Source organism: Triturus cristatus, chromosome 8, assembly GCF_964204655.1.
Source record: "Triturus cristatus chromosome 8, aTriCri1.1, whole genome shotgun sequence".
In the NCBI taxonomy this organism is placed as follows: domain Eukaryota; kingdom Metazoa; phylum Chordata; class Amphibia; order Caudata; family Salamandridae; genus Triturus; species Triturus cristatus.
Window position 1 is genome coordinate 888,091,062 of NC_140591.1, and position 23,775 is coordinate 888,114,836.

Genomic DNA, 23,775 nt, shown 5'->3' on the forward strand with positions numbered 1-23,775 from the left:
GCTGTTACTTTGATTCAAGACCTATTACGAGACCTTTCCAGCTCACCACATAACACTCTCTTTGCACATGATGCCCAGAACCATTGTTCTGGGGTAGGGTTGTAATAAATTTGCAGTGGTCCTGCGGTATGCTGTATGCATTCCCTTAATTTTGTCTCATGGCCGCGCTCTTTACTAGGATCATTATGGAACAGATTATACAGGTCATAATCAATCTAGTAGATCTTGCATAATCTAGTAGGTCCTAGGTTCATCTCTGATTACTCCAGTTAAAGACACTGAAGGTGCACTTGCTTGGCTGCTTTGATAACTTCCATCATTATTAACTGGGATGAGAAAGAAAGGTGTAGATGGAATGTCCAGATTACTTATTTCTAATCATCCTTACTCATGGCCTACTCTTCCTTGTCACAGTCATTTGATGATGAGTAGGATAGTGCAGGAAGATGCTTTAAATGCACACAACCTGAGAGGTTTGGCATGTATTCACTGTATCTAATCTGTGGTTCGTGTCATTGAGAATAGTCCACTGATTTAGTAACAAGTAAGATGAAAAAGAATAGGAGAAAGAAGAATGAAGACTACCAATAAATAACCTGAGCATTATGCTAATATTTTTAATTTTTCTTTTGGTTTAAACATTTTATTAGGTATTTCAATAAAATAAAATATACATACAGAAAACAAATATATCACAGTAAGTTCAGTTATCATGTTTCTGCCCATCATGAGAGAGAAGTATTCTTGCTGTTCAGGTGGGTATGAACCATTATGTCATATAGGTCATAGAGAGATGTAATTGTCTGATTAAGCAATTTGGAATATTGCCTTAGTATATCTGTGGACCGGAGGAGATTTACTTCTCATTGAAAAAGGGAAATACGAGAAGGAGCGAGAAAGGACAGAAAAGACGGGGATGAGGAGAGAGAAAACATGGAGGAGGGGTCAGTGGGTCTGGATAGAGGGTTGGGGGAGGGGATATCCCAGAACTCAGGCAAGGTTTTTGGATCAGTGGGTTTTGTTCGGATGTGGGCAACTAATGGGGGCCAATGTAGTTTCGACTTTTCATGATCAAAATTTTTGGTTAAGGATGATGTTGTCTGCACTCCTCAGGAAGCAAACCCATGCCCACCAAGTGTAATAAGGGATGGATTTGAAATCTTTCCAGTCGCAAAGAATCATTTTGACGCCCAGTGTTAATAACAAGTCAAATAATAGTAGTTCCGTTGTGTTGAGTGGTGGGAAATTGGGGAGGGCTCAACGGCCTTAGGAGATTAACACTGAATTCAGTGATACCCTGTAGTGGAAGATGTAACTAATAGTTTTGTTAATGTCTTCTCAGTACGACCAAAGCAAGGGACAGTAAAAGATCATATGGTCCAGATGACCCACTTCTTCGGAGCAGTTCCAACATTTGTCTGAGTTAAGACCTAATTTACAGAGCTTAGCTGGGGTCCAAAAGGTTCTGTATAGTAACCAATATTTGCATTGGAGCACAATCGGGGATATCTTGAGCTTGGTGGCATGTTTCCAAATCAGTTACCAGTTATTATCAGTTAGGTGGGAATAGCCTCACCTAAGGCAGGAGTCCAACCACTTAATTTGATATTTCTGAATGGGGTTAGAGGCCAATTCTTGGAGAATCTTATAGATTGTTGAGGCCTGGTGAGTATGGGAGGAGAGTGGGGCAAGTTTCCTAAGGAAACCTGGGGGTTGAGGGTTTCTGAAGTGTTAGTTGTGGTTTATTGCTACTTTGAGTTTTAGCTCTGAACCCATAGATCACAACTCTGTTCGATCATCAGTCCTTTTTATTGACTGAGAAAACCAATATCATTTTGCTTTTTTTTCACAATTTTCTATAAACAGGGTAAGCTCTACATCTATAGGCTCCTTTGTTTTTTACAATATTCACACAAATATCCTGTACATAGTATTTACATTTTTTTACACAAACATATACAAAAAACAAATAATACGACGTTATGTAACTAGGTTCTCCACCATTAGTTTTATCAATTCTGTATGAAAATGTCCAATATTTGGACGCGAAGACCACGAAGAGCAAGAAAAGGAACCTCAAGCCTTTTCCTTTTGAAAAATCGAAAACTTCAAAAGGCTTTGGAATCCACAAAAAAACAACATAAGAGAAACCAGTAAAGAAGCGATCAGACATTTCCCATTATATTTGGAACACAACCTGGTCAGAGAACATTATCGGTTCGAGCCACACAGGCACAACGAAATTTTGGGAGATCAGTAAAGAAAGATGTCCACACAACAGTAAAGCAAGCCCTGAGGAAGACCTTGCCAAGACTTTGTAGGTCCAGATACAAAGGTCGAAACGCGTAGGCTATATAAAAATTAGACTAGCAGAGATCCAGAAAAAACAGGGATAGCGGAAATAGCCTTTTTTCCTTCCCCAAATAAAAGGAACCTAATAAATATAAGGTCCCCCCGTAGTAGAACATTGAAAACATTGTTTCTGACTCTGCCTAGGACCAGCAAAACCCAACTGTTTCGAGGAACAATTAGTTTAAGGCCCCAAAAGGTGTATAATATTGGACATTTTCATACAGAATTGATAAAACTAATGGTGGAGAACCTAGTTACATAACGTCGTATTATTTGTTTTTTGTATATGTTTGTGTAAAAAAATGTAAATACTATGTACAGGATATTTGTGTGAATATTGTAAAAAACAAAGGAGCCTATAGATGTAGAGCTTACCCTGTTTATAGAAAATTGTGAAAAAAAAGCAAAATGATATTGGTTTTCTCAGTCAATAAAAAGGACTGATGATCGAACAGAGTTGTGATCTATGGGTTCAGAGGTAAACATATGTTTATAATAGCTAATTGATTCTGGCCTCTGTTACCCTTATTGAATCAATCCCCTATTTTTATATTCCACTTTGAGTTTTAGGGCATTATAGAATTCTTTATTTGGAATGCCTGAGGATGCCTGAAGTAGGGAAAACGGGATGGGGTTGTCTCTGTTAACTATATCCTTGATGTATAGAATATTGACTTGTATTTTCATAAAGGCCTTCTTATCGAAATGTAATGGGATATTGTCAAACGAATAGGTGAATTTAGGTGAGATGGACAGTTTGACTACATTTATCCAACCACATATGGTGAGGGGGAAGTTCTGCCATATCTTCACTAGCCTATCGGTTACTAAGCCGACCCTCTCCAAATTCACAGTTGGGATTTTCTCTGAATCTTGTGTTACTTTTAGTTGCAGGTTAATTTTTTCCCCTACACTTTGAATTCCCTAACAACGCTGATTCCAAGTCATTATTTCAGTTTTTTCCTTACTAACCTTATAGGTTACCATAGGTTGCCAAAACATTGCACTTCTGCTATTAGTTGTGTTATAGCACATACCGCATCTGAGGTATAGACCATAAAGTCATCAGCAATAAAGTCCTATTTTCCTGGAGTATGATCCTACCACAAATGGCTTTATTTCCTTGTTTAGTCTCAGTCTGTGGGCGAGGGGTTCACTATATCAATCAAAGATGATAGGTGAAAGGAGGTATCCTTGACTGGTCCCTTTTTTGATTTTCATTGCGGGGGAGACCCTATCGTTTGTCAAAACCTTGGGACTAGACGAATTGTAAATCTTAGCTAATGTGCCTATATGTGCATCCCCTATCCCAAGGTGTGCAATCACAATCATCAAATATTTCCAGTTCACGCAATCAAATGCCTTGGCCGCATCCAAGGTCACGACTGTCAGTGGAGCTTCTAGAGTTGTTGATAGGTCTATTGAGTCTATCAGTTTGTCAGTCAACTCCCTCATACTTGTATCAGGTAAAAACCCCTTCTGATCCTTGTTTATCAGACTCCCACTACTTTATTTACTATATAACGGCTAGGATGCTAGTAATGACTTTATAATCCCTATTCAGTAGCAAAACTGGACAGTAGGACTGACATTTCAGGGGGTTCTTGCCGGGTTTTAGGATCAGTGAAAGTACAGCCGCGTTCTAGGACTCTGGTATTGGTAAAAAATGTAATAGTATGAAGTTAAACAACTTGATACAGGCCAGAATAACCATCGCTAGTGTTGAGATATAAAACTTGTTAGGGATCCCGTCATGCCCTGCAGCTTCCCTCTTTTTAACTTTCTAACCCAAGTCAAAATTTCACTTACCGTTATTTCTTAGCTCAAATACTATTTCTGTTTTCAGAGGGGATGTTTATCAATCAAACAATTGGCTAGTTCTTCCTTATCTATCTTTAAAGTTTCTGAGCATAAGTTCTGAAAAAAATAATTGTTAAAAACTTCCTCGATTTTCCTACTCTCTTCAACAATTACATTTATCTCCCCATCCATGACCTTTTTAATGTAATTACGGTTCCGGTCAAACCTAGATTTCCAGGCTAGCAAATGTCCATAACCCTCCCCATGTGCAAACTCCCTGACTTTACTGGCTTCAAATTGCTGTGACACCTTGTCTTCTATTTTCAATCTAAACTTTAACTGCAGGTCTTCCAGTTTTCTTCTATTCTATTTTTTCACATCCCTTTTACCAAGTTTCTTTTTAGCAGTGCTTCTGATCTTACAATCACCTCCTCCAACTGTGAGACCTGCATCTTCTCCTTTCTTGTCCAAGCTACCAACATTTTTTGTAATGGTTCACCTTAACCAGGTCTTGTATGCATCTCATACTACGTGAATTGGGGCTGATGTCATATTCCAACTGAAGAACTCCTTTGTTCCCCTCCTTGCCTCCTTGATGATCTCAAGCTGTAGGAAAATTCTCCTGTTAACTAACGTCCTAATCTGGTTGCAACCGGTCAACTTGATCTTTAATAACAAGGCTGCATGGTCAAACAAATGAATAGGAAGGTGTTCTATCTCCAGAACCTTCTCAGCTACTTTACAGTCCTGAAGAATGTAATCTAATCTTGAATAGTGGCCATCTTTCCTGCTATGGAAGGTGGAGTTCCTACGGCTCCCCTTAACCATTCGCCACACATCGCAAATGTTTAGATTTTCCACCATGGAGAGTAGGTAGGCCCGCGTTTCGGAGAAATCATTTGGGTACGAATCGAGGATCTGTCTAAATGGGTATCCACCAGAATGTTAAAATCACCTACTAAAATAAAAGGAGCATTAAATTCCACCAAGGTAGAAAAGAGCTGAGTCATGGGGAGACGTTGTCCGTGTTTAGGCCATGATAACTAACAAAAATCGGTTTAGTCATACCGTTATTTCAACGATTGTCCAGCACCCAACCTCATCTGCTCTGTACCTCACTATTTCTACACCTGAATTCAACTTGAACTAAATAGCTACACCTTTGGTACAGTATAGTTGATCAGTAGCAACCATATTTTCTACCCATCTTCATTTTAAACAGAGATCTTTACACTCTTGTCTTAACAATTGAGTTTCCTGCAGCATGATATTTTGAGGTGTGTTCTCTTTTAAATATTGCGAGATCAGGCATTGCCTTTTTTTCACTCCTTCCTACACATAAACAATCCTCCTCTGCATGCAGACACCCTTGCACGATATTGCAAGGGTGCCTGCATTGGCGCTAAGTTGCTAAACTTATCGCCATTGCAGGGGGAAATGCAAGACTGCACCACATTCTTGTAAATATGGTGCAGCCTGGCGTTTCAGAAGTGGCGGAGCGTGGTGTTAAGCCAAGGAGGCTAATGCCTCGCTCCGCCACTTCGTGTACATATCCCCCAGTATTTCTACAGGATTGGCGGTATTACTGCATTTCGAGGCTTAGGCTTATCGGGGCTGTTCCTGGGTGGTGCACCCAGCACAATTATGGGAATACACGGAAACACACATAAGGATGCTTCTTTAAAAGATAGCAGTAGATGCTATTCCAGGGTGGCAGTCGGGAGGAAAAACCCACATTTCTGATCAGGATTCACGGATTCACTTGAGGACGGATGCCATATCGGCATGCCCCGGAGCAGTGGTGTTGGCTCCCGGACCCGGCGTGCCTGCTCTGGTGAGTTTTGAGCCCCTGCCCTTGGTGCTGGGGGTGGGATCCTCTCTTTCCCGTCCGTTGCTGCCATCTCCGTCCCAGGAGTTCCCTGATCACGGTGTCACACCAGGGCCGGCTCCGGCTGAGCGTTGGGGTGCTTTGGTGAAAGCCGCCGTCGGCACCCGGGAGCTCACGCGAGACTGCACCTGCCTCTCCGCCTCTGGGAAACACGGAAACACGACGTCGCCTGATTATTGCGCACCCTCCTATTATTAAATATCAATAAGGGACCGACGGCTGCTTGGACCCAAAATGGCGGCCCCCTCAATAAACTCGGGGAACAGTGCTCTTCCCGGACTGCCCATGGGAAATTCTTTTATGCCACGCTGCGAGCTGCTTAATTCGGCTTCCCCGGGCTACTTCCTTCACAAACGATGTACCGCCTCTGGGAGAAAAGAAAATTGATAAAACACACACAGTGTTGTAATTTCAAAGTACAAAGCGACATGATACAATGTTACTTTGTAGAAAAGGACACATGGATTGAATGTAGCCAATTGTGCAGTTCTGAAAAGGAGTAACTATTCACTGAGAGTCCATTTCAGATTGTCTCCAAATCTCTCTTCTGGTTATTGTGCCTCATTCGGGGAACAGTGCTCTTCCTGGACCGCCCATGGGAACGTCATTTATGATGAGCAATTAGCACTCGTAATGCCTCACTGTTATAATCTTCCAGAGTTAAGAATTATTGTCGGTATCTACACATTAGCCTCATTACTGGCAGACTGCTCTTTGCCTGACCCTAAAATGGCGACTGTATGAAGACACTCCATTCATCTTCCATTGCCTGACCTTGAAATGCTTAAGTTCCTGATACAACGCGTTTACCCTCACCTCCTGATTATGACAACTAGGCCCCTTCAATAATAGTGTGCTCCCCGGTGGTACTCTCACAGTTCAATACTGGCTCCCGCATGGTGGGCAGCCTACTTTGCTGCATACCTGTCCCTATTGGTGCTCGAGCAGCCCACCCGTGCCAACATGCCTAGGCCTGGCCTGTCTACTACGGGTCAAAATTCGTACTCTCTGGGCTACCCCGTAACCTCTCCAAAACCGCCTCAAAATCCTTCAAGCACGACACCCTAAAAAAACACCCTGAGACACTGATCTCTGACCTGCGTCACAACGCAGACAATGGCATAGTCATTAATTACCTCATCTTCTACTCTAGAAGAACCTCTGCCTGGCGCAAAACATTCGCTCACCACCTCAATGTACGTGCTACTAAGAACATTCTGTATGGCACTAAGCTAACTATAGCATCCTCCTCAACCCTGCGAGCTGACCTCACCATCACTCTCTACAAAAACGGCATTGTTCTGATCCAAGCCTCAACCAAAAACCTGAATAAATTTGCAGACCTATTTACCCTCCTCAGAAACCACGTGCACGACAATGGTAGGGCAACTAATTCCCGCCTTGATGAGCCCTCGTACAGCCCTTCCTGCCCAACCAACATGTCTAGCCACCCACAAACCCTTCTAAGATCTTCCAACTCTGGCCACCCTAACCACTCCAGCACGTCTCCCGGTCCTGTCAACAGAATCACCTCTAGACCTTTGGTCCCCTCCCTACCAGCTCCCCAAGCAGACCATGTCACTGGTACATCCCCAGTGACCTACGATACAGGCCGTGCTTACCTTTCCCGCACCGTTGAGTCCTCTGCCAGCCCATCCTGCATGGCCAGCCACTCTCAAACCCCCCTTAGGTCCCCCTTCACTGTCCACCCGAACCACTCCAGCACTCTCAAACCCCCCTTAGGTCCCCCTTCACTGTCCACCCGAACCACTCCAGCACGTTTCCCGGCCTCGCCAAAAGAATCACCCCTAGACCTTGGGTCGCCCCTCTACTAGCTCCCCAAGTAGACTATGTCACCGGCACGCCCCAAATGACTTATGATTCAAGTCCCGCTTGCCCTTCCTGCCACCAAGCCAACCCGCAAAGGGACTCCAATACAGATCCTATGGCTTACAACACAGGCCTTACTAGTCCTCTCCCCTATCACCTACTCTCGCTGTCAGAACTGCTCCCGAGCAAAACCAAAGGAAATGATGGACGGAGTGTTGAAAATTGCAAGCACTCACCCCCAGTCAACTGATCTGGGTTTAATCCACCACCGTTCTTTAGCCCACTCTGCCACCCCAGTTCAGACATGGCCATATGCAAATCAGTCTGACCCTGTGCCTCATGGGAACAGTCCAGCCTGAACTGCCAAGCCATGTCTTCCCTGGACCGGAAACAAGCTTCCTAGGACCGGTTTCTGGCATTACAGCCGTCTTCAGCCAGGCTTGCTTGAATCCAGTGGCAAAGTGAGCAAGGGACTCACGGCTGAGCATACCCTGCCAACTTATGGCGAACAAAGCAAAACCAAAGGAAATGATGGACGGAGTGTTGAAAATTGCAAGCACTCACCCCCAGTCAATTGATCTGGGTTTAATCCACCACAATTCTTTAGCCCACTCTGCCACCCCAGTTCAGACATGGCCATATGCAAATCAGTCTGACCCTGTGCCTCATGGGAACAGTCCAGCCCGAACTGCCAAAAACGATGGATTTAGGCCCAGATCTCCCTTACTGGGGTGAATGTATGACATTGAAACCGGTCCTAGGATGCTTGTTTCCAGTTCAGGGAGGACCTGGCCTGGCAGTTCGGGCTGGACTGTTCCCATGGGGCACAGGGTCAAGACTGATTTGCATATGGCTGGGTCCAAACTGGAATGGCATGGTGAGCAAAAAAACGATGGATTTAGGCCCAGATCTCTGTACTGGGGTGAATGTATGACATTGTTCTGCATTCTGTCCATCAATAGTTCTTTTTGCATTTGTCACCCCGAGTGGGACGGGTATGCTCAGACGTGAGTCCCGTGCTCTCCATGCGACTGGAATCAAGCTATCCTTGCTGAAGAGGGGTGAGACCCCAAAACCGGTCCTAGGATGCTTGTTTCCAGTTCAGGGAGGACCTGGCCTGGCAGTTCGGGCTGAACTGTTCCCATGGGGCACAGGGTCAAGACTGATTTGCATATGGCTGGGTCCAAACTGGAATGGCATGGTGAGCAAAAAAACGATGGATTTAGGCCCAGATCTCTGTACTGGGGTGAATGTATGACATTGTTCTGCATTCTGTTCATCAATAGTTCTTTTTGCATTTGTCACCCCGAGTGGGACGGGTATGCTCAGACGTGAGTCCCGTGCTCTCCATGCCACTGGAATCAAGCTATCCTTGCTGAAGAGGGGTGAAACCCCGAAACCGGTCCTAGGATGCTTGTTTCCAGTTCAGGGAGGACCTGGCCTGGCAGTTCAGGCTGGACTGTTCCCATGGGGCACAGGGTCAAGACCGATTTGCATATGGCTGGGTCCAAACTGGAATGGCATGGTGAGCAAAAAAACGATGGATTTAGGCCCAGATCTCTGTACTGGGGTGAATGTATGACATTGTTCTGCATTCTGTCCATCAATAGTTCTTTTTAGAACTGCTCCCGAACCACTGCCCCCTGCCCTCTAGCAATCACATCTCATAGGGACATCGATTCTCTTCACGCCAAAGCCGCCAAACAAACCCAGAGCATACATATCTACATCCTAGAGCTTATGAACCTCCTCCACCTCACCGAACTCTCCCTCACCAACCATATGCCCCCACCAAACGCCACCCCCCGCACTTGCCAGAACTTACTAAACAACCTCTTCCGCTATCCTTGAGACAGCATCGTCCCCGTAAGCACCCATGCCACCTCTCAGAGGAAGAAACACGTGCCCTTGTCCTTTCCTACAACCCCTCCTCTGCCACTCCAAGCCCACTAGATCTCACTGAAAGGGAAATCCTTGCCATCCTCCGAGACCACAACTCTACCCCAGCTATCCTTTAGGCGCAAAGGCCAAACACGCCATCGGCACGGTCACTATCAACCTCAACAGACCAGCTACCCTCCGCAACAGAACTATGGTCAAGAGTAATCTAGCACCTGATCGCCTGTCCGACCAGACTCCTGCACCTCCTTCCAAATCCCCTCTATCTGGTCTTTTAATTAATTGCTGGTCGGCTGCTAAGTATGCCGCGGATATTGCTGATCTCATCCTTCTCAAAAAGTTCGACATTGCGATCCTCAGGGAATCATGGCTCTACGAATTCTCATCTCCATACCTGAACCTCCTAGTCCCTCCCAACTACAACATCACAAGGCTAGACAGACAATCTAACAAGAAAGGAGGAGACATCGCCTGCATCTACCGCTCTAACCTTCTGGTCACGGATCTTCTGGCGGATACCACCGAATCCTGCGAATACCTCGCCCTCGCTATCCTCAGCAACTCCACCCCACTGTGCAACCTGCACATCTTTTACCATCCCCCAGGCATGAACGACTCCTTCACTGACCACCTCATGGAAATCATCACAGCTAGGTGTTCCAATAATGCCAATGATATTTTCCTCGCTGACTTTAACCTACACTGGAACGATCCAAAGGACTCACATGTCAACGCAATCAAGGACCTCCTGGCCGATCAAGCCCTGACCCAAGCCTACGCACTACCAACTCGGGCAAAAGGGGCCACTCTGGACTGGATTATCTCCAAAGAATCAACAGTCAAGATTATCTCTATAGACCCATGCGATTGGTCTGACCACCACGCCATTACCTTCCTCCTACCTGACGCCCACAAGTCTTGGGCACCGCAACCGGTGATTCCGAAATGCTGGATCAGAGACACCTTGAATCTGGATAGCAGGAAACTTGAGGTTCGCTGCAAATCAGACCTCCCCCCCACATATCACAACAGTCAGCAGCCTCAACAAGCACTACTCTGCAACCATTTCGAACATCCTGGACAACCTTGCCCCACTAAAGCTGACAAGAACCCAAATCAAAGACAGAAACCCCTGGTTCACTGGATTCCTTAACAACGAGAGGCGAACCCTCCGACAAGCTGAAAGATCATTGAGGCAACATCCCTTTACCGCACATCTAAAACTCCATCGCCAGGCCAGAAATACCTACAACAGGAACATACTCAAGTAAAAAAAAGAGTTCTTCAGAACTGCACTAGAGAACGCCAAGAACAGACCCCACAAGCTCTTCGAACTGGTCAAACACCAATCTAATAAATTGGCCAAAACTTCAAAAGAAACCCCTAAGTCTCTTATATCCTCAGAGGATTTCTCCTTCTTCTTCACTGCTAAAATCTCAGCCCTTGGAAACAAACTCAAATCCATCACATACCATCAAACACCTCTTGACCCTCCTCCTCCAGCCAAGTTGTCCCTACAGGCTTCACCCAAAAACCAAGCTCACTGGACTGACTTCAAACTCTACGACGACGACTCAGTGTCCAAAATTCTATCTGACGCGCTCCCTTCCAACTGCCTAGCTGCCATCGCCCAATCCATTATTCCTAGCTGGACTGCAATAATTAACGCCTTTCTCCGGCAGGGAACGTTGCCAGACCCTCTAAAAGCTGGTCAAGTCCTTCCCATTCTGAAAAAGCCGTTGTTGGATCCAACCTCCCCTGACAACTTCAGACCCATCTCCAACATCCCCCTCTTAACCAAAGTGATGGAGAAATGTGTGCAGCAGCAGCTAAGTCAACACATCAACAACTTCCACCTACTCGATGACTTCCATTCCGGATTCAGACCAGGGCACAGTACTGAAACCACTATGCTCCACATCATGGATGACGCTCTCCAAGCTCTTGACCAAACTTGTCTCCTCATCCTCCTGGACCTATCCTCGGTCTTCAACACGATCAACCATGTAAAACTACTCGAACGCCTCAAACTGAGGATGGGCTTAGATGGCACTGTTCTAGAATGTTTCAGATCCTTCCTCTAAAACTGGTCCCAGAGATTCCTCGTCAACGGCATCCTATCGGCACCATCCGTTGGTGCCGATGGTTGGAGTCCCGCAAGGTTCAACACTGTCCCCCACCCTCTTCAACCTTTACCTGGAACCGCTTACTGAAGTTCTACACACTGCTAATATCTCCTATCATATGTACGTTGATGACACTCAGATCAACATCAAAACCTCATCTCTTGATGAGATCCTCTCCCTGAACGATGCTTTGGAACACACCGTCCAATGGCTCGCATCCAATCAACTCAAACTTAACGCAAAGAAAACGGAATTTCTCCTCATCGCCCCGCCCAATACCAACCTTGAGATCAAATCATGGGTTACGGCTATCACAGCCTTGAATTGCCCACCGACCATCGTGGACTCGGCCAGATACCTGGGAATCACTCTCGACAGCAACCTGAACATGCCTGACCACATCAATTCAATGGCCAAATCAGCCAGATTCCACCTGAGCTACCTTAGGAAATTGAAACCCTTCCTCGACGCTCCCCACCTAAAAATGTCAGTCCAAGCACTTGTCATATCTAGACTGGAGTATGGCTGTTCTACCCTCTCGGGTCTACCCAAGGTCTCCCTGGCACGTCTAAAAGCCTGCCTCAATGCGGCCGCCAGACTACTCACCGGCACAAGGAAATTCGACCATATTTCCCCCCATTTGAATGCTCTCAACTGGCTCCCCCTGGAGGCAAGAATACAGCTCAAAGAAGCATGCATCATGCACAAAGCCTTATACTCTAACTGCCCTGCATATCTGAGGCAGAAACTTGTGATCTCCGGAGGAATCAGAAACTCCCGATCTGCCAGAGACCTCCTACTCCAACCCGCACGCTTTCGAGAAAAAAAACTTACAACCGAGCTTTCTCCGGGGCTGCTCCTAGAATATGTAACTCTCTACCTCCTGACATCAGAAGAATCCCCTCTCTTTCGCGCTTCAAAAAGGAAGCCAAAACATTCCCTATGGGCAAATCTCTCGCTTAAACTGGCCTCTACCACCACTACAGCCTTGCTCTACGGCCAGCTACTGCCTCCTTTTGGATTATCTACCTCATCCCTGCAGAAACGTGGGACCTGTCACGAACATTGATTAACGTAATTTATAATTATATTATCTCATTTGAGTACTTGGATATTTAAACTGTAAATACGTGCTCTATCTCCCTTATGTATCCTGCACCCTGCCCTCTTCCACTCGATCCGTAACTGGATGATGATATGCCTACTCTGTACATGCTTATGTTGCTCTGTAAAGCACTCTAATACCCTAACGGGTCAAGTTTGCGCTCTATAAAACACATAAATAAATAAATAAGGGATTTTACCTCAGGAAAACAACACTTTCCACTTGGACAGCTAAATAATAGTACAATCTGCAAATGCACTGATATATCACATTTACAAATGCAGTATTTCCCACCTGATCGAAGTTCTGTATTGAAGTACCATCGGAAATCTATGACTGCTGTAGATTTTTTTGGAGCGTTTAAGATTTTTGTGCACACCAATAGAGTTTGAAATTTTCTTCAAATTTTGGAGTCCTCCGAGAGAAGCAAATTTCCAACTTTCTAACTGATCCTTTGTCTGCCTGGATCGGGCTCTTGTCGCAGCGCGGGGACGCACTAGCTAGTGTAGCCATGCGCTTTATAAATTTGATTTGCTTTGATTTGATTTAATTGGGTTATATGATCCTGTATGAAGCATATGGGTTAATGTCCCCCTTTATGTGCATGATAAAACGTATTGTAAGTCAGCGCGGAGTATCACGATCTTCACTTACAGGCTTGAGACCGAAGACTGAATGCCTTTGTAAGTACCAGGAACTCCAGGTAAGTTGCAATATCCTTATAATAAGCCTAGCTAGGAGTACGTTATTCTAAATAATTACACCCCTATTTAGCCTCTCAACCATAAGAACTTGTGACACAATCCTGCTTTGTCATGTGAGAGCAAATGGTTCCTCTGTGTTGCATTGTGGCCTCTTACAATGCATGCACACATTACACAGGTTCTCTCCTTCCACAGATGAGGTCACAGACGGGGAAAGGGGTACCGTGAGATGAGCATATGCTGCCATATGTCTATATGCTTGTAAGTTATTACAAGTGGGTTCTGACATCAGAACGCATCTGTAATAAGAAAATAATGCCCACATTGTAATAGGAAAGACGAATTACTTCGAAATATAAAGTAATAACTACAGGATACCAATGGAATATTGCAGGTTTCAACATATATTATTTATATTTCGGTTATATGTTAGAAAAGAATGTAGTTATGTTCGCACTCAATGCAATTTTGCAATGCAAAGCGAAATGCAAATATAGTTTAACCACAATAGTAATAACAATGCATCTAATTATTATAACGTAATACATTTCATTATTATACCGTACACAGTTTCAGAACAATACAATGGTAATAAATTGTAGGGACAATATAAAAAACCTAGAACTTTCACTTTGACTGTCAGTCTTACTGCTTAAAAAGTAGGTCTCATATCCACCATAGCATGCCCATATCTTACCTCCTACTAATAAATACGTGTTTGGGAATAGATTTTTGGCCTGCATGAGGGCCCTCGCATGGCCAGAATGGAAGAGGTCAAATATTCCGTCTGCATACACTCTGACAGGTCGATCCACTGTAAAATGTTAAAATGAAAGGGTAAGTATGCATTACACAGTAAATCACTACTGCATTTCGTTTTCGGGGTGAAATCTGGTAGAGACTCAACACACAAAGAGAGGACAAGGCAAGAAGTCCTGTACCAGTCAAAGTACCTTATCTAGGCTATATTGCCTATCATAAGATTGGTGCAACGGGCCTGGGACATGACCTCCATATGCCCCAAAGAAATGACATGCAAATCACTTCAACAATTTACACAAGGGTTGGCCCAGCACTCAATTAAGTGAAATATGCGTAATGATTGTTAATAAACCATATTCACAATGCAAAAGAGAGCAATCCGTCAAAATCTTCCCATTCAAAGAAAGGCACTTGCAGATTTTGATTGTAGGTACAAAATTTCTTTTATTTTTTATTGGAATACAAATTTCTTAAAAATTAATAATCGCTGACGCATTTCGTCCTCATGCGGACTTCTTCAGGGCTTGCTGTAGTCAAGAATTTCTTGAGATGAGGTATTTATAAAAATTCAATCATGTCAAAATTGCAGAATAAATCCATATAATGTTACCCTGTCAGTTGAGTGCGTCAAAGTGAGGCCCAAAAGAAAGGCCTGATTAGCATGTGTGGTCCTTCAACAGTCAATGATATGGGAAATGAATCTCCCATGCTTCTGTGAGGTTGTCCGGTTCTGAAAAAGGAATCTGGTAGAGACTATATCTATCCGCAGATTCCTTACCTTAGACCCAGGCGTCAGACTGGATCCAGAAGATTTTTCATAAGCAGTACCCCTACGTGCCGGTAGGTGGCATCGAATTGGCTCCACGTCCGTCGTCGGAGTCGTCCATGCCAGAAGTGACATTGTGGTACCTATATAGGCGCACCCAGGCTGACGCCAGTTTCTTTAATGACTTTCCACACCAGAAGCGCAGAGCCATGCCATGAAGAACACGGACCACTGGTGTTTCAAAACTAGGGCCCTGAAAAGGGTTAACCCTGTCCTGTAAGTAACGTGTTCATCTGATAGAGACTTCTAGCCGCAGATTCCTTACCTTAGAATAGATACCCAAGCAATACCATCCCCTCAGGAGGGTCTGCAAACAAATTTCAAATGAGAAGGTCCTGCCGGACCGTATGGGCAAAGAGCTCATCCCTGCAGACCTGACTGTTCAGACAATAATGTTTGTTGAACGTGTGCAAGAAAGCCCATGTTGCTGCCTGGCAGGTATCCAGGACCGGAACTCTGCGTGCCAACGCAGTGGTGGCCACTTTAGCTCTGGTGGAATGAGCATGCAAACCCTCAGGAGGTTGCTTCTTGGCCAGTTTGTAGCAGAGTTTGATGCAGAGCACTACCCATCTTGAGATGGTCCGCTTCTGCACTGCCCGATCTTTCTTCATACCAACATACCCCATGAAGAGTTGGTCGTCCACCCGGACCTCTTTTGTGCAGTCACGCTCTTTTTGCGTGCAGATGGTGGAGTCGCTCCTCTTCCTTAGAGGGATGTGGAGTAGAAAAAAAGGCAGGCAAGGTGATGGAAGGGTCCACATGAAAAGGAGTGACCACTTCTGGCAGAAAGGAAGCCCTGTGCGAAGCATTACTTTGTCAGGATAGACTGAGAGGTAAGGCGGCTTAGGTGATAAGGCATGCAGCTCACTTATTCTGCCAGCAGATTTAATTGCCACAAGGAAGGCTATTTTCGAGGGGAGAAGTCCGAAGGGACAATTGTGCAGAGGCTCGAAAGGAGCGCATATCAAAAAAGTTAAAACCAGACTAAGGTCCCACTGAGACATAATGAATGGTGAAGAAGAGAAGAGATGAGTAAGACCCTCGAGGAACCTATGTACAATAGGGGACTTGAACAAAGAAGGTTGATCAGGCAACTGCAAGATGGCAGAAATGGCAGGGAGATATCCCTTAACAGTGCCCAGCGCAGAGTCCTGCTGGGCATGAGACAAGGTAAAAAGCAGAACCTCAGTAAGAGGGGCAGAAAGGAGATCAACAGATCTTTGAGCACACAAGGCCACACATTTTTTCCAATGGCAGACATACACCATCTTGGTAGAGGGAGGCCTGGCTGCCAAGTTAAGGTTACAGACTTAGGGAGAAAGGTCAAAAGCTATTAACTGTCGCCGCTTATTCTCCACTCATGAAGGCGGAGAGTTGACAGGTTTGGGTGGAGAACCCTACGCTGCTGCTGCGGCAAAAGATCTTCCAGAAGGGACAGTCTGATCGGAGGATCGATGGCCATGCTCAGTAGCTCAGGATATTAGACTCTCCATGCCCAGCCCAGAGCCACAAAGAGGACTTTGACCGGTTTGTTCTTTTTTATTTATAATTCTTTTGTATTAACCGTTAGTTGATCACAGCTTCAAACAGTCACTTACATGAGTATTACAGTTATGGAGACATGACAGAAACATTTTACAAAGCAACTTTACATTGAGACAAGATAAGTTATTCTAGTTATGGTGATGTTGGATCGTCTTGGGAAGGGAGGACAGGAGGCTCACAGATATACCCACGATAGGCATTCCATTTGCCCCAGATAGCAGTCCATTTTTTAGGACAGCCTCGTGCCACGTAGACAGTTTTTTCCCTGATCATGCACCAGTCCATATCTGCCTTCCAGGCTTTAATCTTTGGCGGTGTTGCTGCCCCCCATAGTCGTGCAATGTTTCTTTTTGCTACCACTTGATCCAAGGTTGCCTATAGCTTATCTTTACTGTTAAGGTCTGTGGGTTCCCACATGTTCAAAAGAAACCTCTTTGCTTCCGGCCTAAGCACTATTTCCAGCACTTCGCTCATACAGTCATGCACCCCCTTCCGATATTTCTGGATAGACCCACACTCCCATATAATGTGCATAAATGAGCCCTCTAGGCCACACCGTCTCTTACACTGTCCGTCTGTCACCCTGCCCATACGTGCCAACCTGGGTCCAAAGACATAGAATCTATGCAAAATTTTCAGTTGGACAAACTGTAATCTGGATGAAATTGCCACTTCCCGTGGGGAGGCTATATCCACCTGCCACTCCTCGTCATCCAGTTCCAACCTGTCCCTCTCCCATCTCTCCCGCAATGGTACAAGGGGATCTGCAGCATAGTTGATAAGCTTTTTGTAGGTAATGTAGATTACTTTATCCGGCAGGTAAACATCAAGCAATCTGTCCTCTAAGGGAGAGGATTCTGGGGGAGAAGTTCCCTCTGGCAGATTCGATTGGAGGGAGTGTCGGACTCGCAAATATCTAAAATATTCAGTGTCTGCCAGTTGGTGTGTGCGCCGGAGTGAAGCAAACTCTACCACTGTGTCTGCTTCCCATAAGTCGCCGATCTGTGATATCCCTATGAGGTCCCATTTGTCAAACCCCTTTGACCTCCCCAGGGTGCCCAATTGTTCCGAGTCCCATAATGGGGTGGCTAGTGTGAGTTTTCGGTCCCAACCTAGGCTACAGTTCACGATGGGCCAGACTTGGACTGAGTGTTTTGTTGGTCCCATTAGGAAGTATCTACGAGGTTTGGAGTAGAGCGGTCTGTTAAAGTTCCCACCGGGGAGAATCCATCTATCCATTCTGTACCCGGGGTCATCTCCAAGACGGTAGGTGCAGTGGTTCACCGCTGGCAAGTGGACAGCCCAATAGTACTTTCTAATGTCTGGGAGCCCTATACCGCCGTCATACCATCCAAGTGTGAGTTTGTGTAAAGCAATGCGGGGTCTACCGTCCCACAGCAGTTCTCTCTGGATGCTCTCTATTTCCTTTAAGTACTTAGCCGGGACCAGGTCAGGGGAATTCTGCAGGACATATAGGAAGCGTGACAGGGACATCATATAAAAGAGCGCAGCTCTTCCCAAAAGTGATAACGGCAGCACCTTTCAGCGCGGCATCGCACTTCAATCTTTGCAGTGGGGGGAGGAGGTTGTGTTCATAGCGACGTTTAGTGTCGGAGGTGATAAAAATTCCCAGGTATTAAAGCCCTCTTGCGCTGTCTGGATAGGGCAACCTCGAGGTGGGGTGGGAGGATCCCATGCAAGACACAGAGCAGAGACTTGCTCCAGTTGATTTGAAACCCAGAGTTTTTCCCAAAGTTAGTAAATATGTCTAGAACTACACGCAGTGATGTTTTCGGGGAGGCGAGATACAGGAGAATGTCATCAGAATAGAAAGATATATGGTCCTCCCACCCCTCCGTCCACTTAAGCCCTCTAATCGATGAATCCCTGCATATCAATGCCGCTAATGGTTCCAAGGATAGAGTAAAAAGCAAGGGCGAGAGTGGACAGCCCTACCGAGTCCCAAGACCCAGGGTGAACATATCCGACTTCTTATTGTTAACTACTACCTGTGCTAGAGGGGCCGAGTACCACCACCCATCCGATGAAGCCTGGGCCGAAGCCCAACTTCTTAAGTAGTGCAAAAAGTTATGGCCATTCAATGGTATCAAACACCATTGTGGCGTCCAGTGAGACCACAATCACATCTTCCTGGATCGTGTCCAGTCTTCCCAGAATACCATGTAGCCTACGTCAGTTTAAAGATGTGTTCCAATGAGGCATGAAACCGGATTGATCTGGATGCACCAGTTTCCTTATAACCTGAGTAAGCTGATTCGCTAGTAGTTTAGCTAGGATTTTGGGTTCTGCGTTTAAGAGGGAAATTGGTCTATAGGATGAGCATACATCCCTTGTTTTTTCTTCCTTATGTATGGTGACCAGCGTTGCCACTTTCTGGTCGCGTGGGAATTGATCCCATTTTCTATTCTCCTCGAACATGGCTTTGAGATGGGGGGCGAGTGTGTCTGCGTTTAATTTATATAGCTCAATGGGCAGCCCATTAGGGCCCAGGGCTTTGCCTGGTTGGAGGTTCCCTATCATCTGTGCTATTTCGCCTTCTGCAAGGGGGCTGTCTAAAGTCTGACGTTCCTCATCTGACAGAGTAAGTAGGGCGATATCAGCGAGGCTTTTGTATATACCACTTTGTAATGATCTGCAAATTCATTAACTATGGCCTGAGGATCCGATAGAATATCACCGAGCGACTCCTTAGATCTGGGACCAGCCTACTTGCTCTCTCCTTCCGATCTAACCATGCCATCAATTTCTCTGCTTTATCTCCCTGATCATATAGTCTGCCATCCCTGTCCCTCACTAAGGTCTTAGCCATATCTGTAGCGATGGCTTTGTACTCTTCCCTTTTAAGATGTAGGGTATGGAGTTCCTCCCGCCAGTCCCCCTCTTCCTCAAGACGGAAGAGATCGGCTTTGAGGCGGACCATGTCATTGAGTTTCTCATTACGCACTCCGGCTATAGCCAATAATGCTTGCCCCCTGATTACTGTTTTAAATGCTTCCCAAAAAGTTAGGGAAGACTCGACCAACTCTTTGTTTTCTTGGAAATAGTGGTCTAGAGCTTGCATAAGTGCAGTTTTAACTGTGGGGTTACGGAGGTACCACAGGTTAATAGGTGCTACATTTCCCACTCTCTTTTCACTCAGGACAAGATGTGTCCACACCGGGTAGTGATCAGAGATCCCTCTCGCCATGTGTTGTATTTCACGTACTGTCGTCGTTTGGGATGCATGCATTAACAAGTAGTCTATTCTAGAGAAGGTGTTGTGCGCCCCCGAATAGAACGTGTATTGGTTGCACTCAGGGTGGTATGCCCTCCAGAGATCCGTGAGGCCTAGTGCCTCAAGGACGTTTGTAAGCCAGCTGCTCGCAGTGCCGATGTCTCGGGCGGATAGCGATCCAGGTGGCCGGAGATCACGGAGTTGAAGTCTCCTCCCACAATCGATTGGCCCTCCGGGAGTGACAGCATGAGAGTGCCTAGGTCTTTGAATGTCTGGCCTTGTAGTCCCAGTGGCACATAAACTGCCATAACTGTCAGCGTGTGACCCTCCCATTGTCCTGAGATAGTGGAGTAGCAACCCAATTCGTCAGACCACGTGTGTAGTACAGAGAGTGGGAAGGAGTGTTTAAGAAGAATACCAACCCCCCTTGAGCCTGCGGCGAACCCGGAGTGGGCAACAAATTTATACCCCCTCTGTTTAAGGCCTTGCAAGTGTTTCCAACTAGGTGGGTCTCTTAGAGTAAGACTATGTCTGGGGAGTGTTGTTTGATATATTGGAGCACTATATTCCGTTTAATCTTGTCTCCAAGTCCATTGACGTTCCAACTCAGGAGCTTGTCCCAGTGCGTTCTCATTTTGGGTAAGGTGATATATGTCTGTCATTCATTGTCTGCAGCTGTTTTCTAACCATAGTGGTCGTGTGAGGCGTGACCATCCAGTTCCCCCCAACAACCACCTCCCAAAATCTCCAAACCCTTTGTGGCGACCTAAAAACGACCCCCCCTCCTCCCAATACCAAACCACCCCCCTCCCTCAATCTGCGGTGCAATGCAGTGTTGTTGGAGGCCCAGGATAGTGCCCGTGCATAAAAACAGCCAAAACAATCGTGGAACACTGCGAATGGCAAGAACTTTCTGAAGCAAGTTCAACACAACTGTACAAAGAAAAACCCTATTACCAACAACCCCCCTCCCTGCTACCCTGCTTCGTAGGTCTAAAACTACCCACATCTCCAACTAGCAGAGCGCCTGTCGCCCAGAAAACAATCCCAGAACAAAAGGGCAGCCGACGGTCGCCTCTCTGAGTCCCCGATGGGCCCCAACCCAACCCGATTCTATTAAAGTTCCGCTGCAATGTGCTGCAAAAAGTCTATGGAACCACACATGAGGAGTACCCAAACCCCACTTACTGGAGATCTATATACTTAGGTCATGGTGCCACTCTGGTTAATACAACACCAGAGTTCATTCCACTTAAGTTACTTTCCAGAAGTCTCTGATATCCCTGTGCTCAGTGATCGTGACTGCCGGGATCGTTTCTCTCGTGCGTCCTCCGGGCCACTTGATGCTCCAGACAGGTGATCCTGTGTGTCTCTCCAACCATCCTCTCGGCGCTGGACCCTTATCCAACCATTCCTGGACCTCCGAGGGTGCCGTGAAGAACCAGGATCTACTGTTGTCCATCACTTTCAGTTTTGCCGGGAAAAACATCATGTACTTTACGCCCCTGTCCCTTAAAGCACGCCTCATGCCTTCAAAGGAGCGGCGCTCCTGTTGAACCTTTAAAGTGAAATCCAGGAAGAATCTAAGTCGTGTTTTCATAACGGAGGTCACCATGGAGCTCAGCGGCTTGCAGAGTAGCATCCAGGTCCCGATAATTCAGGATTCTGGCAATAATTGTTCTGGGGGGAGCCCCCGGCTTCGGCGGCGGGACCGGAGCTCTGTGAGCCCTTTCAACTGTAAAAAAGGTGGACTGGTGCTTTGGTTTGAGATGATGGTTTGATTGATGTATTGTGCTCCTGAGGCGGAAGCCGGGAGCGAGACGTGCTGTTTGTACTCTGTTTTTAAACTTTACTTGTATGCAATTGAGCATTTGTTTGTAAAACCTTACCTGCCTCAGTGGTAAACACCTCTCGCCGCCATCCCGGCGAGCCTGGAGGCCACGCCCCCCCCCCGCCGAGCCCTACATTTAGACGCTGATCCCGAGCGTTCTTCATTGATGTATTGTGCTCCTGAGGCGGAAGCCGGGAGCGAGACGTGCTGTTTGTACTCTGTTTTTAAACTTTACTTGTATGCAATTGAGCATTTGTTTGTAAAGCCTTACCTGCCTCAGCGGTAAACACCTCTCGCCGCCATCCCGGCGAGCCTGGAGGCCACGCCCCTTTTTTCCGAGGCCACGCCCCCCGCCGAGCCCTACATTTAGACGCTGGTCCCGAGCGTTCTTCATTGATGTACTGTGCTCCTGAGGCGGAAGCCGGGAGCGAGACGTGCTGTTTGTACTCTGTTTTTAAACTTTACTTGTATGCAATTGAGCATTTGTTTGTAAAGCCTTACCTGCCTCAGCGGTAAACACCTCTCGCCGCCATCCCGGCGAGCCTGGAGGCCACGCCCCTTTTTTCTGAGGCCACGCCCCCCCGCCGAGCCCTACATTTAGACGCTGATCCAGAGCGTTCTTCATTGATGTATTGTGCTCCTGAGGCGGAAGCCGGGAGCGAGACGTGCTGTTTGTAATCTGTTTTTAAACTTTACTTGTATGCAATTGAGCATTTGTTTGTAAAGCCTTACCTGCCTCAGCGGTAAACACCTCTCGCGAGCCTGGAGGCCACGCCCCTTTTTTTCCGAGGCCACGCCCCCCCGCTTCCGCCCCAACCACTTATATATTATGTGCTTCTTCCGGACGCGCAGCGGGCGCGCCATCTGTGCGCCGAAGGCGCGCCAAAGGAAAGCCCGTCTGCGCCCGTCCGTGGCCGACCGGGCCCAGGGGCTCCCCACCATGCCCAGATTGTTCATTACTCCTCTGCGCAGCTCCACAGTCTCCAAGGACCGTGGCCTCTGGATGACTCTGTGACGCGGTACATCGGTAGATTGGGATTGACGGCCCCGTGCCCTCTCTCTTTTCTCCCTCCCGCACCCTCCTTTCCCCTTTCCCCTCCTGATCCAGCTCCTGCCCCCCATGTCCCCTCGGTGCCTACCACCCTATCCGTTTATTACCTTAATACCAGGTCAGCAGTTAAGCACTGCCACAAACTCTTTGTCCTATTAGACTCGCACAAACCTGATCTTTTATTTCTTACAGAGACTTGGTTTTGCGACAACTCTCTTCCTTGCCTGTTAGCTGCCCTTCCTGCTGCATATTACGCCTTGCGCGCTGATCGACCCTCCAGAAAACCGGGAGGCGGCGTCGCCTTGATCGCCCGTAGAGAACTCTCCTTTCAGTCTTTAACCTTTTCTCCTATTGGACCGTCAGATTTTTTAGTCGTTCACTCACCGTCTTTCAAAGTCCCTCTCACCTGCGTGGTTATGTATCGTCCCCCCCAACCCTCTCAACTTTTCCTCCCTGGTTTCCTAGACCTAGTGGCTACCTTAGCGGTCAACAACTCCTCCATTTTGGTTCTAGGAGATTTCAACTTTTGGCCCTCTGACCCTGCAGAATGTTCGACCTCTAAAGAATTCTCGGACACTCTCTGCTCTCTTAACTTTGACTCCCATGTTCACTCCCCCACTCACATCAAGGGCCATATCCTTGATCAGATTTGGTCTCTAAATTGTCCCATAGCTTCTTTGTCCATCTACCCTTGCACTTGGTCTGATCATTTTTTGATATCTTTTTCTTTACAACTTAGCCCAGACATTAAGCACTCTCCCCCCAAAAACTTCTGGGCGCGCTCCTGGAGCCAGGTGGATGTGGCTCCTCTTTCCGCCACA

At 46.5% G+C, this 23,775-nt stretch overlaps 1 protein-coding gene across 2 annotated transcripts in view; it reads right to left on the minus strand.

Annotated features, from left to right (window-relative positions):
- PCYT1B (phosphate cytidylyltransferase 1B, choline) overlaps positions 1 to 23,775 on the minus strand; it is a 1,395,913-nt gene that overhangs the window by 980,624 nt on the left and 391,514 nt on the right. For both annotated transcript variants that reach the window (XM_085622422.1, XM_085622421.1), the window contains exon 3: positions 14,402 to 14,518. In XM_085622422.1, the coding sequence (XP_085478548.1) occupies positions 14,402 to 14,518 (117 nt within the window). The remainder of the gene's footprint in view (positions 1 to 14,401; positions 14,519 to 23,775) is intronic.